This window comes from Neophocaena asiaeorientalis, unplaced genomic scaffold, assembly GCF_003031525.2.
Source record: "Neophocaena asiaeorientalis asiaeorientalis breed wild unplaced genomic scaffold, Neophocaena_asiaeorientalis_V1.1 scaffold196, whole genome shotgun sequence".
Lineage (NCBI taxonomy): Eukaryota > Metazoa > Chordata > Mammalia > Artiodactyla > Phocoenidae > Neophocaena > Neophocaena asiaeorientalis.
Window position 1 is genome coordinate 3238816 of NW_020173929.1, and position 18302 is coordinate 3257117.

Below are 18302 nucleotides of genomic sequence, written 5' to 3' on the forward strand. Positions count from 1 at the left end.
TTGTCAGTGCTGACAATCCAGATATTAGAATCAGTGAGGTGAAGATGCATCTTGGGAGATAGTTTGGTACTAGAGAGGTAGGTTTGATAGATAATAAAGTGATAGTTACAGTTGAGATCATCAGTAGGTAAACATTTTAGAAGGCAAAAATTTCTGTGTTGGAGGATACCTAGGAGATGGATATAAGTCAAGGAGGAAGGGCTCTGAGAAAAGGCTCTTGAAGTTGGTGATTAGTGACCGTTTAGAGGGCAAATCAGTGGTGTGACGGCAGTGGGGTAAAGAAGTAGAGTTTTTTCTTTCCCTTCTCTTTCCGTATGTGCTTAATACATATACGATGAACAAGTATCTTTTTTAAACCCAAGTTGAAAGTTATCATAGTAGTCTGACATCTCCTAAGGAGGACAGAATGGTGTTATCTTGTTGGATACCCTAAGGAAGCACTATTACAGAGTTATGATTTTGATATCTTTGCTATCTTTGTCTGCCTATTACCCAGTCCTTTCCCTGCCCTTTAACTCCCTACTATAAGAGGGTCACCCTTCGGTCTTTAAAATGTGACATATTACAAAAGATATCATGAGGAAAATGGATCCTTAAAGCATGCATTATTGAGAATATTTACTTTGTATACTACTAAAGATACCTTGTTTCAAGTTAAACACTGAGGTGAGCTTTGGAAAAAAAATTTGTCCTCGTGTCATCTACAGAAATGTCATCTTCTGGTAAGACTGACAAATTGCAGCCTTCAGCATAAGCTGTGCCCCAAATACCTTAGCACACGTTCTTGAAATAATGAGAGACATCCTTCCTTCTTACCTTGTCAACTGAAAGTGCAAGTAGAAGAGAAAAGTCAGTTGCAAGAACTGAGGAGGTGTCTCTGACCCATTGTATTTATGAAGAAAACCATAAGTGTCATGGTTGCTATTTTAATGTTGCATGAAAGCAAGCATATTGCTCAGAGTATATGTTGTGCAAAAGCATGTAGACTTTGCTTTGCCTGTACATGTAACTGTTTTAGGAAAACAAGTGCCAGGGACACTGTTGGAGGTTCTTGGCCTATAGCCTAACTTCTTTGGCATATCTACGTCTGAAGTCATACTTGTAGCTAATGTTTGTGTTCGTATCACAGCATCACAAATATAGTAGGCATGACAGTCATGTCTAGTATGTTTTCAGTGATACTTCTTTTTAAAACTAATTCGTAGCACACTCAAATGACTTAAGGGATCTGGTAGAGAAGGTTCTGCCTTAAGTGAATGCCCAAAGCAGAAGTGAATGGTGTATCAGTTTTTCTCTAATTTTTATAGCTTTTAATATCTACCTGATTCTTCAAGCTTAGACTGATTAATTACTTAATGGACAGAAATCATTAAAAATCTTTCTCTGCATTACAGAAACTAAATTATTGGCTGTTATTAAACAATAATTAAAATTCATACTTTATGAGGTTTATAAGTGTAAAATCAGCAATAAAAGTTTACTGTGAGCCCATGGCCAGAATTGCTTTTCTGCTTGTTTATGATTGATGACTCCTACTTACTTTTAGGGATGAACCTAAACTGCCTTTTCTTGATAAAAATAGTAAGTAATAGTAATGCTGATAGTGAAATAAGAATATGTCTATTTAGTGTGACCAACCTTTTTTAAAGTAGAATGTATTCAGGCATTATTTTAGATTTTTTTAGTCTCCTCAAGTGTTCATTGTTTTCTGTTGTTGTTGTTTGTTGGTTTGTTTGTTTTTAACCGATTACTGCGGGTACACTAATGATCCCTGTATAAAGAAATCAATGTGTTTTGTATATGCCATTCTGATGCTAAACTTTAAAACCCAGATTAATAATAGATTTTGTTAGAGAGGTGTATTTAGTTACCTTATATGGTGAAAGGGGACTAGTAATGTTAGACTGTGGCTTGTAACAGCTCTTAAACGCGAAATATCTTTTGTTAAAGGCATTTTTCTAAAACAAAAGGCCTTATCTTATATCAATGCTCACACTTTTATCTATGTGGCCAAGGTTTTGACTCATGACATAAATCCCCAGGAATTGTAGGGCAGTCATTTACTTCACATGTAAATGTTATAACAATTAACTGGAAAAATGGTGCTTTGGGTTATAAATGTCATAAGTAAATTTAAAATTAACTTCCAAATAGGAGTAAGCTTGCTGTTAAAAAGCCTTAAGAGCACATAAGCTCATTCCCCAGGACACTCAGTCTTTCTGCCATTACCATCAGGTTTGTGCCTCACCCTTGGAGAACCAGGCTTGCCTCTAGTTATGTCCCTGTTACTTTTTGTGTGGTAGGTGAAGGGCCTTTGTCTGGAGGTCCTACTTTTAGCTACTTCAGACTGGGTAGATAACTATTCTTCATTCAATCACAGAATTGCTGTTAATCTGAGATATGCTCATTTAATTCTTTCTATTCTAGCCTTTTCTTCTGAGAAAAAATTGTTCCGACTCTGCCTAGTTTAATTGGCATACTCTGCACAGGTATTAGAAAGGTAGTAGGAAATACACAGGCTTTGGAGTTGGCCATACCCAGGTTTGGTCCCAGCCCTGGCAGCTCCTAGCTGCCTACCTCTTCAGCTTCACCTTTAAACCCTCTCCACTTTGTTCACTGCCCTCCTTCTACGCTGGGCTTCCTTCTGTTCTTAGAAGCCCTAATTTCCCTGCCTTTACACTTGCTGTTCTCTGCCTAGAAACATGCTTTTCCCAGCTGTTCTTGAGACTTGGTCCTTCATGTCCGTCCACAGAAATATTATTTCTTCAGTCCTTCCCTGACCGCCCTGTTTTAAAGTAACACCTCCTCTCACTCATGGCTCTCAATCTCATTACTCTGCTTTATTTTCTTCACTATCTGTTCATTTGTTTACTTGCTTAATGTATGACTCTCCTATAGAATAACACTCCTTGTTGGGAAGTGTTTTAACATTATATTTTCAACACCTAGAGTAGAGTAGGTGCTTGAGAACTACTGACTTAGAAATGGAATTTAACCTCTTTGAACCTACTTACTCATTTATAAAGTGGGAGTAATAATACCTCCCTCACATGGCTGGTGTAAGATTACATTAACATAACCACAGTACATACACAAGAGACTCACTTTTCCACTTCTATTCCCTCTTTCAGTACTTAAAGATCAAGGATGATACAACCTTTAAGATTTCTTTGTCAGTCTGACCTCTTATCTTAAATGTCAGCTCTTTAATTTTGAAACAAGTAACTTACTTGCACTTAATGTTAAGTTCATGTATCCCTTTCTGGACCTGATATAAAAACCATAGACTCTCCTTCCTTAAAAATGTACCAGTACACATTGGGAGATCCCTCCCATGATGCCTCCCCAAGCTAGAGCATTCCTGCCTGTGTCAATTTTCTATTGCTGCATGACAAATTGCAACAAACTTAGTAGCTTAAAACAACACCCACTTATTATCTAGCAGTGCTGTGGGTCAGAAGTCCTGGTCCAGCATGACTGGGTTTCCAGCTCATGGTCTCACAAGGCTGAAATCAAGGTGTCAGCCAGGGCTAGGGTCTCATCTGAAGGTTGGAGCCCTCTTCCAGGTTCACATGGTTGTCGGCAGAATTCAGTTCCTTGGGGTAGTAGGAGTCTGACGAGCCCTGTTTTCTTGCTTGCTGTCATCCAAGGATTGCTGTCACCTCCTGGAGGCCTCCTTCAGGTCTTTGCCACGAGGTCACCTCCATAGACAGTTCATAAACGCCTGTTTGCTTCTCCAGAGCAAGCAGGAGAATCGCCATTCAAATTTCTTCTTTTAGGAATTCCCTGTTCCTTTTAAAGAACTTACCTGATATGTCTGACCCTTTCGGGATAGTTTGCCTTTTGATTAACTCAGTGTCAGCTGCTTTGGGACCTTAATTATGTCTACAAAATCCATCACCTTTGTCATGTAATGTAACCTAATCATGGCAGTGACATCTGTCATATTCACAGGCCCACCCACACTCAAGAGAGATTATATGGGGTATGTACACCAGGAACAGGAATATTGGGGCCATCTCAGAGTTCTGCCTAGTATGTGATAATATCAAATCATTAACTGTGTTTAAGAAATTTTAAAAATATAATTTGCCTTTAGATTTGTGTTACCCTGAAGTTGTTTTTAGACTATGTAAAACCTTTTTCATTTAAAAAAATTTTTAGATTTAAAACATTTTTAAGTACTTTAGAATTGTCAGATTAAAATTTTTGAAAAAGCTGTTTTGTTTAAGGAAGTACATGACTTTATACCACTGTAACTTCGAATGGATTGAGAGTTTGAATAGTAGTCTAATTATATCCTTTTAATAAACAAAGACACCTTTGTTTTGCAGAATAATACAAAGGCAAGTCTGTTACTTGTTTAGTTATTTTTCATTCTAAATGCTGCTATGGCTTAGGTTTATTACATTAGATTGTGCTGATAGCATTTGAGGTATGATTTCCTGGCCATAAACAAGCTTAATTTGCACCAGGATAAACAATGCTTTAGTAAATATTCTAATGAAAGTCATAGGTACAGTAAGCTTGACACTTTCTGAATGCTATATGAAAATTATTTCACAAATACCATGAATGGGGGTATAGCTTAATTTATGAATTGCTCATCTACCAAAAGACACTGCCCCCAGAAAGAAAGACTGATTTTCCTTTAAAAAATAACTGTCTACACCCAATACTTTGATAAAATCTGTTTGTTGTTTTATTTTTAAAATGTGCAAATATTGTAGCCATTGGACAAATATGAATCAGTAGAACAGGTAAGAGACAAGATTTTCTTGTCTAGCTCAAATCGTTTTGCATTATAGCCTTGCCATCAGTATATTTCTTTATTTTCCCTTCACATCTGGCCTCCATTTTCTGAACGTTCTTATATTCCTGGTTGCTAATCATGGTTATCTAACTCCCTTCTTATCTCCAGGGATGCTCTTAAACTGGTCCAGTTGAAACAGATGGGCAAGATCACTGAATCCAGACCCACCCCAGCCCTGCCAACCATTCCCACAGCGTCTTTACCCCCACAGGCCACAGCCAGGCCATCTTATCCCCGGCCAATGATCCCTCCAGTATCAACTCCTGGACAGCCTAATGTAGCGGTAATGTCATCTGAGTAGATTTTTATTTTTCAGATTTAAGCGAGAGAGAAAATAAGAACCATTACTCTATGTTTCATGAGTTCTTTTACCAGTCCATATAGTAGTAGCTCAAAGTGATGAAGACAAAAATTCTCTAAATGTTTTGTTTTGCACATTTCCATAAACCAGATTTGTTTGTACAGTGCTAATAACTTCCAAATAGAATTATGATTCAATTTAAATTTGCCACAAGTTCCACAGTGTCAGTGCCATGTATATGCTGTATAATCGTGATACTTTTCATGTCTTTTTTTTCTTGGGTGTGATACTAATAATTGGTAGCTGATACCAGCTCCCTTTTGTGCATACGTTTTATTTTTTGACTAAGGGAGTTGATAGTCTTACTGTGAAGAACTATAGAGATTGTATAGCTAATCATTCTTTACTTCTTGGATACATGTAATAGCCCTTTTTTGTTTTCAAATTACTCCATTTTGCCTCTCTGTCTCCCTTTCTTAGTACCTTTTATGTCATTTGCTTCCCATCAGAAGAAATGCAAGATAATCAGGTTTGTTTAAAGCTGAATGGGCACTGAAAAAAATAAATAAATAAACCTACACTGCTTTTTCTGATGGAGAAATATATTCCAATATAGTATTTTAAAAGAATTAAAAACAGTACAAGTTTCACGAGAAACAGATTTTTTAAATGTACATTAATGATTCGTGACTACATACACAAAAGTTTATGAGTAATAAAATCTTATTTCTTTAAAAAGTAAGTTATTCAAATTTGAAAGATAAACCTTTAAAATTCTTACAGTATGTAGACAGCATTTATTTTATTTGATCAAGTATTTTGCTAACATAAGATGTTTAATTCCCACAGAAAGCATTTATAAAAAAAGAAGTCAGCTGTACTTTTGGCTAATTTGTATTATCGTAAGTGATTGTAATCCAGCCCCAGAATGGAGTGAAGGACAAAGAAGGAATTAGACATAATTTAAGGTCCATCATGTTTTTGTTAGCAGTTCAAGGAACAGAATGGAAAAGCTACAGTAAAGTTACAGGAAGATTTTATTATCCCATTCATACTTTATGAGTTTCTTGGAAATAAGATGCTCATGTGATTTTTTAATTACAAACCAAAATAGAAATAATTTGGCAGATTATCTAGTATTTTGAATTACCTTTTTCTCATGTGTGCCATTTTTACAAGTAAAAATTGCCTGTAGTTGTTGATTTATTGATTGCCTTGAGTTTTATTAAGAAGTGATGTTTGTAACAGAAGCTACTTACAGGCTTGTAGGTGATATCTCAATAAGCACACCCATGAGGGGTTTATTCATGATTTGGTACATTTCTTTTTAATCATCTTAAACATGGTAACATAGATGTTCCATTCACAACTGAAACATGAATTTTTCTGCTTTTTTTCTACAGTCATATACTATAAAGTTAAAATTCCTCAGATTTCTTATATTTCTTCTTATACTAAGAATTTTTCATAACAGTTTTACTGTATTAATTTTTATTTTCATAAGTTAGGTCATTGAGACTGGATTTCAGTTACAGTTTGTTTGCTTGTTTTTTCCAATTCTATTTATGGTTTAACGAACATGTTATTCTTTGCAGGGCACGTTCACTGAAATCCCTACTAGCAATATTAGAAGAGTTATTGCCAAGAGGTTAACTGAATCTAAACGTACTGTACCTCATGCATATGCTACTACTGACTGTGACCTTGGAGCTGTTTTAAAAGTTAGGCAAAATCTGGTCAGAGGTTAGTAAAGTTGAGTTTATTTAATGTAATACACATGCTAAACTAACTATTATGAGATCTTTTATTTATGAAATGCACATTGTGTAGCTTTTTCCATCAGTTTCATCATCTGGGCATATTTTAGCCCTAGAAGAGAATTGGTTCTCTTTTCCTATAATAAATTGGTTACATAGTATTGAATACGTCATACTTTTTGGTACGATATCTGAAGAAGCAGTTCTTAACATTTTAGAAAGTATAAAATCCAAAACTGATTTAAGAATGTTTTAGATTGTAAATATATCTTAGATATGACTCTTTATACATTTTAACTTTTAGTTCCTCTTCAAAATGTACTTTCATGTTATTAAATTTGTAATGTTCCTTCTCCAAATCTATTAAAACTAAGGTTGCTGAGAGACATATAAATTTTTAGAATGATCTGATGTTTTATTTTTTTCTTTCCAATCTGTATGGCTTTATTTCATTTTCTTGCCTTATTGCACTGTCTAGGACCTCTGTTACAGTGATCAGTATGTGATAAAAGCAAACATTCCTGCCTTGTTCTTGATCTTGGGTGAAAGCATTCAGTCTTTAACGTTAGCTGTTGATTTTTTGGAAGATTCCCTTCTTCGTGTTGAAGAAATTTGTATTCCTAATTTGCCAAGAATTTTAAGCATGAATGGATGTTAAGTTTTTTCAAATACTTTTTGTGTATCTTTTGAAGTAACCTTTTCTTTCCTTGTTAATATGATGAATTACATTGGTTGATTTCAAATGTTGAATCACCCTTGTTTACATGAGTGAGTCCTCATTAGTGAGTGAGATTAAAATTCATTTAATCATTATAACTTTTCTCATATATTGCTTGATCCCATTTTCTAAAATTTAGCTAAGAATCTTTACACCTGTGTACATGAGAAATACTAGTCTGTCGTTTTTCTTTTATTGAGTTTTTTTTTTTTTTTTTTACTGGGTTTGTTATCACAGAATAAGTTGGGAAATGTTTCTTACTCCTTTATTTTCTGGAAGAGTTTGAGTAGAATTGGTTTTACTTGTTTTTTAATTGTTCGGTAGAATTTACCAATGAAGCTTTTTAGGACCGCCATTTTCTTTATGGGGATTTTTAACTACAAATTCAACTTTTAAAATAGATTAAGAGTTATTATTTTTTCCTGAATGACCTTTGGTAGCTTGCGTTTTTCAAGGAATTTGTTTATGTCTTCTAAGTTATCAAATTTATTGGCATTAAGTTGATCATATTACCTTATTATACTTTTAACATCTATGTATACAGTTGGCCGTTCATATTCACAGCTTCTGCATCTGTGAATTAAACCAACCATATTTTTTTTTAATTCCTGAAAGCTCCAAAAAGCAGAACTTGAATTTGCCATGCACTGGTAACTATTTACATAGCATTTACATCATATTAACTATTACTAGTATTCTAGAGATTTAAAGTTTACGGGAGGATGCATGTAGGTTATATGCAAATACTACACCATTTCATGCAAGGGACTTGAACATTCTCGGATTTTGGTATCCAAGGGGTGTCCTGAAACCAGTTCCCCTCGGATACGGAGGGATGACTGTAAAGGAGATGAGATTACCATTTTTTATATTAGTGGTTTGTCTTCTAACTTTCTTGGTCAGTCTGGCAAGAGGTTTATCAATTTTATTGATCTCTTTAAAGAATCAGTTATTTGATTTTACTAACTTTTTCTATTTCTATAATTTTGTTTTTATTGATTTTTACTCTCATCTTTATTATTTCATTTTTTCTATTTGCTTTGGGTTTAGTTTGCCCTTTTTTTCCCTAGTTTCTTAAGGTGAAAATCGATGTCAATATAATATAATAAACTTTATTTCTAACGTAAGCATATGATACTTTTAAGTTTAAGCAGTGCTTCAGCTGTATCCCATAAATTTTGGCATGTTTTATTTTCCTTCCTACTCAGTTCAAGATGTTTTCAAATTTCCCTTGTGATTTCTTTTTTGATTAATCAGTTATTTAGAAGTATAAGTATAATTTCCAAATATTTAGGGACTTTTCACTTTTCTTTCTTTTATGATTTCTAGTTTAACTCCACTGTGTTTAGAGAAGACACTTTGTATGATTTAAATCTTTTTAAGTTTGTTGAGATTTATTTTATAGTCATAATGTTACCTGGTCCAAGCTCATACTGCTCACTGCACAACACGCCAGTAAATTGAGAGACGAGATGTTAGGGCAAGTAATAGCACTTTATTCAGAAAGTCAGCAGACCAAGAAGATGGCAGACTGTGTCCCAAAGAACCATCTTACCCGAGTTAGAATTCAGGCTTCTTTTATACTAAAAGGGTAGGGGATGTGCTGGAATCCTTTGTTCTTACAGTGCCAGGGTGGGTCTGGTCAAAATGTTCCTGTAAACCTCCAATAAGGCAATTGCTTTCTGCTCTGCAACTTTTTATCTCTATGTGAATGGAAAAGTGTTACACCTTTAAAGTTCAAGCCTCTGCCTGCAGAGCATTGAGAAAGGGCTATTATGTATATTTCAGGCTTTAGGCAATATTCTTTTACAAAGGTGCAGAGCCAGCACAACTAAGCACAGGCAATGGAGCACAAAGGTTAGTGTCCTTGAAAAGAATGTGTGTCCTACTTTTGAGGAGTGTTTTATGAATGTTGGTTAGGTGAAGTTGGTTGATACTATTGTTCTTACCTTCTGTAAACTTACTGATTTCCTGTCTCTTTGTTTTATTAATTCTTGAAAGACAAGTGTTAAAATCCTTAATTATAATTGTAAATTTCTCTGTTTCCCCTCTTAGTTTTTATCAGTTTTTGCTTCGTGTATTTTGAAGGTCTGTTATTAGGCATATACACATTTAGGATTTTTATGTTTTCTTGGTGAATAGACCCATCATGTTATGTCCTGTTTGTTCCTGGTATAATATTCCTTATCCTCAAACCTCCTTTGCCTGATATTTGTATAGGCATTCCAGATTTCTCTGATTAGTGTTTTTATATTATGTCTTTTTAGATCTTTTTACTCTGAATGTATGTGTATCTTTATGCCTCACAGATATCATGAGTTCAGTTCCAGACCACCACAATAAAGCAAATATTTCAATAAAGCAAGTCACACTTTTTTTGGGGGGGTTTTCCCGTGCATGTAAAAGTAATGTTACACTATACTATAGTCTGTTAAGTGTGCAGCAGCATTATGTCTAACAATGCTTTATTGCTAAAAATGCTAACCACCATCTGAGCCTTCAGCTGGTGGAGGGTCTTGCCTTGATGTTGAGTGCTGTGGACTGATCAGGGTGGGAGTTGCTGAAGGGTGGGGTGGCTGTGGGCATTTTTAAAAGAATAAGACAGCAGTGAAGTTTGCTACATTGATTGACTGACTCTCCTCTCACAAACGACTCTATGTAGCAGCGATGCTGTTTGATAGCATTTTGTCCACAGTGGAGCTTCTTTCAAAAGCGGAGTCAATCTTCTCAAACCCTGCTGCTGCTTATCAACTAAGTTTATGTAATATTCTGAATCCTTTGTTGTCATTTCTACAGTCTTCACAGCATCTTCACCAGTAGATTCCATCTCAAGAAACCACTTTCCTTCCTTATCAGTAAGAAGCAACTCCTCGTCTGTTCAAGTTTTATCATGAGATTGCAGCAATTCAGTCATATCTTCAGGTTCTACTTCTAGTTTTCTTGCTGTTTCTTCCACATCTGCAGTTATTTCCTCCACTGAAGTCTTGAACCCCTCAAAGTCATTCATGAGGATTGGAATCAGCTTCCAAACTCCTGCTAATGTTGATATTTTGACCTCTTTCCATGAATTACAAATGTTCTTAATGGCAGCTAGAATAGTGAATCCTTTCCAAAGTTTTTCAACCTACTTTGCCCAAGTCCATCAGAGGAATCACTATATATGGCAGCTGTAGCCTTATGAAATGTTTCTTACAAGGACTTGAAAGTCGAAATTATGTTTGATCCGCGGGCTGCATAATGGATTGTTAGCAGGCATGAAAACAACATTGATCTTGTTGTACATCTCCGTCAGAGCTCTTGGGTGACGTGGTGCATTGTCAGCGAGCAATCATATTTTAAGATGAATCTTTTTTTCTGAGCAGTAGGTCTCCACCGGGAGCTTAAAATATTCAGTAAACTGTTTTGTAAACAGTATGTAAACTGTATGCTGTCATACAGGCTTTTTTGTTCCATTTATATATAGAGCACAGACAGAGTAGATTTAGCATAATTCTTAAGGGCCCTAGGATTTTCGGAATGGTGAATGAGCCCTGGCTTCAACTTAAAGTCACCAGCTGCCTAACCGGAGAGTCAGCCTATCCTTTGAAGTTTTGAGGCCAGCACTGACTTTCTCTAGCTATGAAGTCCTAGATGACATCTTTCAATAGAAGGCTGTTTCATCTACATTGGAAATCTGTGGTTTAATGTAGCCATCTTCCTTAATGTTCTTAGCTAGATCCTCTGGATAACTTGCTACAGCTTCTTTTCCAGCACTTACTGCTTCACCCTGCACTTTTATGTTATAGAGATGGCTCTTTCCTTAAACCTCATGAACCAACCTCTGCTGGCTTCAAACTTTCCTCTGCAGCTTCCTCACCTCTCTCAGCCTTCACAGAATTGAAGAGTTAGGGCCTCGCTCTCGATCGGGCTTTGGCTTAAGGGAATGTTGTGGCTGGTTTGATCTTCTATCCAGACTACTCAGACTTTCTTCCTATCAGCAATAAGGCTGTTTTGCTTTGTTATCATTTATGTGTTCTCTGGAGCAGCACTTTTAATTTCCTTCAAGAACTTTTCCTTTGCATTCATTTGCAACTTGGCTAATTGTTTAGTACTAGAGGCCTAGCTTTCAGCCTACCTTGTCTTTCAACATGCCTTCTTCACGAAGCTTGATCACTTTTTGCTCTTGATTTAAAGTGAGAGATGTGTGACTCTTCCTTTCACTTGAACACTTAGAGGCCATTGTATGGTTATTAATTGGCCTAATTTCAACATTGTGAATCTCAGGGAGTAAAGAGACCTGAGGAAAGGGAGACAGGGGAACAGCCAGTCAGTGGAACAGTCAGAACACACGCAAATATTTATCGATTAAGTTCACCTTCTATGTGTGTGGTTCGTGGCACCCCAAAACAATTACAATAGTAACGTCAAAGATCACTGATCTCAGATCACCATAACAAATATAGTAATAATGAAAAAGTTTGAAATTTTGAGAGAATCACCAAAATATGACAGAGACATGAAGCGAGCAAATGCTGTTGGGAAAATGGCACCAGTAGACTTCCTTGAAGCAGTGTTGCCACAAACCTTCAATTTGTTAAAAAAAAAACAAAAACAAAAAAACCCCATCACAATATCTGCAAAGGGCAGTAAAGCAAAGCACGATAAAATGAGGTATGCCTGTATTTAGATGGTTCCTTGCAGACAGCATATAATTGGTTCTCACTTTTTTAATCCAATCCTGTGGTTTCTTTTTATTAAGATTTAAACTATTCACATTTAATGATTTGTTCTTTGTTTTTCCTTTGTAAAATTTTCTTTTGTACCATTTATTGTCCTTTGTTTTTGTCCCATCATTCTTCCTGTTTCTTATCTCATTTTGGATTATTTATGATTCTATTTTATTTCTTTTTACTCTCTCTCCTCTCATTATTTATTTATTCATGTTTGTTTATTTTTGTGGTTCCTTTAGGGTTTACAGTATAATTCTTTATCACATCTACCTTCATATTTTTATTGCACCACCTCATGTATAATGTAAGCACCTTACAGTATGCCTGTATTCCCTCCCTCATCCTTTATGCTGTTATTCTTATGCTTTACTTCTACATATGATGTCAGCAGAATATATGTATAATTTTCTTTTACTTTAGCAAATCAACTATATTTTAAAGTTTTAAAAATGAGGGAAAAAAATGTCTTTTTATACTTGTATGTATTTTTACCAGTTTCATCATTCTTCATTTCTTTGTACAGAACCAGAGTGCTAGCTATCTGCTATCATACTTCTGCCTGAAGAACTTTCTTAATGTTTCTTGTGATACAGGTTGGCTGGCAAAAAATTCTTTCAGTTTTTGTCTGGAAAAGTCTATTTCTCCTTCATTTTTTTCCATCCCTTGAATTATGAATTCCGGTGAAATATACATAACATAAAATTTACCATCTTAACCATTTTTACGTTTACAGTTCTGTGGTATTAAGTACATTCATACTGTTGTGCAGCCATTGCCACCATGCATGTTCACAAAACTCTTCACTGTGTAAAACTGAAGACTACACCTGTTAAACAGTAACTCCCTGTTCCCCTTTCCCCTCAGCCTCTAGCAGCCACTATTTTACTCTCTGTCTGTATGAATTTGACCACTCTGTATCTCATTTGAGTGGACTCATACAGTACTTGTCCTTTTGTGACAGGCTTATTTCACTTAGCATATTGTTCTCAAGGTTCATTCACAATGAGCATATGTTAGAATTTTCATCCATTTTAAGACTGAATGATATTCCATTTTATGTATATACCACATTCTATGTATTCATTTATCTGTCAATGGACAGTTGGTTGCTTCCATCTTTTGATTTTTATGAATATGCTTCTGTGAACATGGATATACAGATATCTCTTTGCATCTCTACTTTCAGATCTTGTGGTTGTATCCCCAGAAGTGTTACTGCTGAATCATATGGTAATTCTAACCCTAACTTTTTGAGGAACTCACATACTATTTTCTGTTGTGGCTGCATCATTTTACATTCTTATCATCAGTGCAAATCAGGGTCCCAGTTGCTCTGTATCCTCACTAACACTTGTTATTTCTGTGATTTTGATAGTAGTCATTCTAATGGGTGTGTCTCCTTCATTTTTGAAAGATACTTTTGTTGGGTATAGAATTTTGAGTAAATAGGTTTTTTTCCCCCAGTATTTTTACTTAAAGATACCATTCCATTATCTTCTGACTTGCAGAATATCTGCTGCCATTCTTAATCTGTGTTTCCCTGTATATAATGTTTTCTTTCTCTCTGGTTGCCTTCAAGATTTTCTCCAATAGCAGCTTGACTATTGTATGCCTAACATTTTTTGTTTTTTGTTTTTTCCCTATTGCATTTATCCTGTCTGGGTTTCTCTCAGCTTCTTGGATTTGTGGTTTGTTGTCTTTCATTAATTTTGGAAAACTCCCAGATACAGTTATTTTTAACTATACCTTCTGCTTCATGTGTTTTCTCCTTGGAACTCTAATTATAAATGTTAGACATAATTGTAAAGCTTAGATGTAACCTCAGCTCCCTAATAAGCTCAAGAAAGTTATGATTTTGTAGTTTATGTTACTTTTCCTCCCACCCTATTTGGATGGGCACAACTTTCTCTTGTGGCTTTCTATATCCTAAGTGAAAGCAGAACTGAAAAATCAGTATAGGTACAGGCTTTCAAACCTGACAGATTTTAATAGTCCAAGGAACTAAATGGAAAGCTGTTTTAGAGTGATCAATGTTCAAAAAGTTAACTCTGAAAGCTCCCCTTACAGGTTTCAAATCATACTTGCTAGTTATGATATAGAGGTTATTGTGGGAATAATTTTCCTGATTCCTTCCTCTCATGAGGCAGGAAACAGTACTATTTCGTTAGAGGTATGGATTAGTGTAGTATCTTTGCATGGGCCAGGTTTGGTATGTCCTTTCAATTAGGGATTTTTTTGATGAGTCTTCAAAGGGCCCACATTTAAGGTTATAGTATATAACATTCTATAAGTATGTTCCACACTTTGTTTTGTAACAGTATGCAAAGGAGAATATTTGATATTCCCTCACAATGTATTTCTTACTCTCTTCTTAATAAATATTACCAATGGTCTTTCTGTATGTTTGAAAATGTCCACAAAAAAAAAACAAAAAAGCTTTTCTGTATGTTTTATATTTTATTTTAAAATAAAGGAACTTGAAAAAAATCTCCTTTGCACATATTAGATTTGAGATGCCTATCAGGCAAGTAAGTAGAAAATGTCATGTGAGAAAGAGGGTGTATGAGTCTGAAGCTCCAGATACACCAGGATTCAAGATAGAATTTGGAGGAATCATTATCATATAAATGGTATCAAACTGAAAGTTCTCACCTGGGGAGATGTCAACATTGAGAGAAAGGGACTGAAAGTAAGTAAGCAGAGAGTGGAATAAAACCAGGAGAGTCTGTGACACAGAAGTCAGAAACAGAACATGTTTCAAGATGAAGAAAGTGGTCAAATGTAGTAGTATGATGAGGGCAGGGAATTTTAAGTGAGGACTATGGACTTGGGCAGTAGATTTGGAAACCATCAGCTGGTAAATGGTTTGGGAAGTCTTCACTGTGGACGCCTATGGATAGTAGGTAAAGTGAGAAGGAGGCAGAGGGAGGCATGAGAGGTAAGCACAGTGTGTTCATAAAATATTCTGTCTGCATATTTGAATTTATGCAGACCAAATTTTCTGTATGTGGGTATCATTAAGTCTCTAAGCACTGGAAATCCGTTTGTTTTTCTGCTCCCAAAGGAGTTTTAAACAAACAAAAATGTTTGTTTCTGGAAATCTGAATTGTAAGAGCTGTGTATTAGAAGAGCAGCTGACAGTTACCATGACAGTTTGACAGTATTTAGGTTTATGGTAATACATCTAATCCCTTTCTGAAATCTTAGCATGCCTTTGGAATGAGATATCATTCATGTAAAATTCCACCGTAGTAGAGTAACAGGATTTGTGTATCCTACCACATACCATCAACTGACTAGATACCATCTTAAAGTCTTTTTATAGAAGCCGTTGCAATAAAGAATCAAATGTAGTTTACATTTTCAACACTTTCACACGCACTGGGAAAAGCAGAGGTATAAACCAAATGCTTTCATTAAGATCAGCTCTTTGGGAAGGGAGGGGACCCCAGCTTTATCTTAAAACATTATACTGGAAGGAAATTGATTTAAATGGATTCACCATAAAACTAGACAGAGAACCTCATTTTATTCATTGCATTAAGACCCACGCCAGCATTGCGTCATCTTTGGCATTTGCTATATCCTGTTTTGTTAAGTTAAAAAGCAGCTCTTATTTAATGCAGTGATCTTAAATTTTTTCATTGTACACTTTGTTAGTAAAAAGAAATTTCTGAACATCCCCGCTCTGAACGCTATTTAAAATGTGTTTCTTTAAAGTGACTACAGCTACCACTGTTCTAATATAATCCATGTATTATAAAGAATACACAGAATATGGACGTTTGAAAAGGATATGGAAAAAAAATGAATCATCTTGTAAACTTCCTGACTATATATGCCATGGACAGACAATTTGTCTTTTTCAAGACATGGGACTTGGATCTTTTCTCTCTGATTATGGTTGTCATGTGTCTTTTAAGTTCTTGTGTATGCTATCTGAGCAGTTTAAATCAGGATCAGGAGAAAACTTTTATATTCATGGTTAATATTAATCCAGGACCTCATATAATGCAAGTTTTTCTACTCAGAGGAACCATGACTAAGCGAACAAAACCTGTAATATTTTTTATCATTGTTTGTCAGTGCAGTCCATAATTTAAAAGTTTGAAATCATAATGGTTAATTTAAAAGTTTTATTATGAACATTAATTTTAATACACTTGTTTTTCTTTCAGATGACATCAAAGTATCAGTAAACGATTTTATCATCAAGGCAGCAGCTGTTACCCTTAAAGTAAGTAGCAAACCCCAAATAATTTTGGCTTCCAAAGTAGTCTCACATCTTGGGATTTTATATAATAAATAGAACTCTTATTTTTAAGTGACAAAAATTTTACAATTTTAATGCTAAAAATATTCTGTTATTTAATCTCACTCAGTTTTGCAGATGGAGAAACTGAGAATCACAAAGGCTTACGACTAATTACAGCAGAATAAAGACCATTTATTCCACAAATACTAATTGATCCCCTAGAATCTGCTAAATACTAGAGATATAGTAGTGAGCAAAAGCCTACATATTTTCTGCTCTCATGGGGCTTATATTCTAGTTGGGAGAGGCAAACAAATATATATGTCAGATAGTGAAAGTGCTGAGGAGAAAAAGAAAGCAGGTTAAGGGAACAGAAGAACTAGAGGTGTTATTTTCAAAAGTTAGCCAAGGAAGGCTTCTCTGGCAGGATGATAACTGAGACAAAGCCCGTGGAAAGAGAGGGAGAAAACCATGTAGAGATGTGGTAGAAGATGCTCCAGGCAGAGGGAAAAGCAAACACAGAGGCTGTGAGGAGTGGATCGTGTCACCCAGAGACATGGTGCTGGGGATGAAGTGTGCCTGGAGTGGATTAGTGAGAGTAGGAGGGTAAGAGATGAGATTAAACATAAAAGAAGAGGGAGAGGGGCTAAGGGGGTCCCAAAGTACACAAGGCCTTGGTGACCATGGGAAGGAGGAGGAATTTTATTACAAATGAGAAGGAAGTCTTTGGAGGGTTTTGAGCGAAGGATTAACATGATCTGACTTAAAACTTTAAAAAGAAAAAGGAGAGCCTGCTGTGGCGGTTGTGTGGAACACAGCTTGCGGAGAGGCAAGGGTGGAAGTGGTTACGTTTCAAAGGCAGAACCACCAGGGTTTGCTGGTGGATTGGATGTGGAATGTGAGAGAAAGAAGGACAAGGGTTTTGGTCCAAGCAGTGGGAGGAATGGAATTTCCCATGTGCTAAGACTGGGAGAGGAGCAGGTTTGAGGCAGGGAATTTAGACTTCAGTTTTGGACAAATTAAGTTCAGGAAACCTCATAGTGTCCCAGTGGGGTGGCAAGAAGCAGGTGAACGTCAGAGCCTGCAGTTCAGCGAGGTGTCCGACTGGAGATGTAAATCCAAAGCCCAGGCTTCCTGAATCCCTGCTCAGCACCATTTGCTGTCATGCATTCTTTCTATAACTACGCTATTTTCTGCATCACTGCTTACTAAGTGCTGTATTTAAAGTATTTTTATAAGGAGTTCATTTGTAGTTCTTGGAGAGTACAACTATAGAGAATTTTAAAGGCATGCCTTTTCAGTCGTTTGGTATCTCAGTGTTCGTATGCTTTTTCTCTTTTGACCAAATAATATTTTGATTTATATTAACAATCTTCTAATTATGAATCATTCTTGCCTTCTTCAAGTGAGTCTCTAGTGGTCCATTAACTATTTAAGATTTCATTTTATAATTTTGTATCAGAAACCATAAGTAATTGTAATTTAAATTGTGTGCTCGCTTTTTCAGACTTTTCTTTTTTCTAAATCATTTGCTTCATAAAATGAATTTGGTTGTGTTTTTCCCTTTCCTTTCTCTGTGCTTGTTTCAGTATTACAAAGATTTGTGTTTCTTGAAGTTTTATAGAATCACCAGTAAAAATATCGGAGCCTAGTTCTATTTTGAGGAAGGGGCCTTGGCAGCTTTCCCATTTTTTTCCCCTATAATTATCAAGCTGTTTGGTTTTCAGCTTTTTCTTGAATCAATTTTAG

General features: G+C 35.7%; 1 protein-coding gene across 2 annotated transcripts in view; it reads left to right on the top strand.

Annotated features, from left to right (window-relative positions):
• Window positions 1-18302, top strand: part of PDHX (pyruvate dehydrogenase complex component X) — a 76005-nt gene that overhangs the window by 47520 nt on the left and 10183 nt on the right. For both annotated transcript variants that reach the window (XR_003004124.1, XM_024752607.1), the window contains exons 6-8: window positions 4922-5096; window positions 6710-6857; window positions 16477-16535. Coding sequence is in view for 1 of the 2 variants with exons in the window: in XM_024752607.1 (XP_024608375.1) it covers window positions 4922-5096; window positions 6710-6857; window positions 16477-16535 (382 nt within the window). In the remaining variant the exon portion in view is untranslated. The remainder of the gene's footprint in view (window positions 1-4921; window positions 5097-6709; window positions 6858-16476; window positions 16536-18302) is intronic.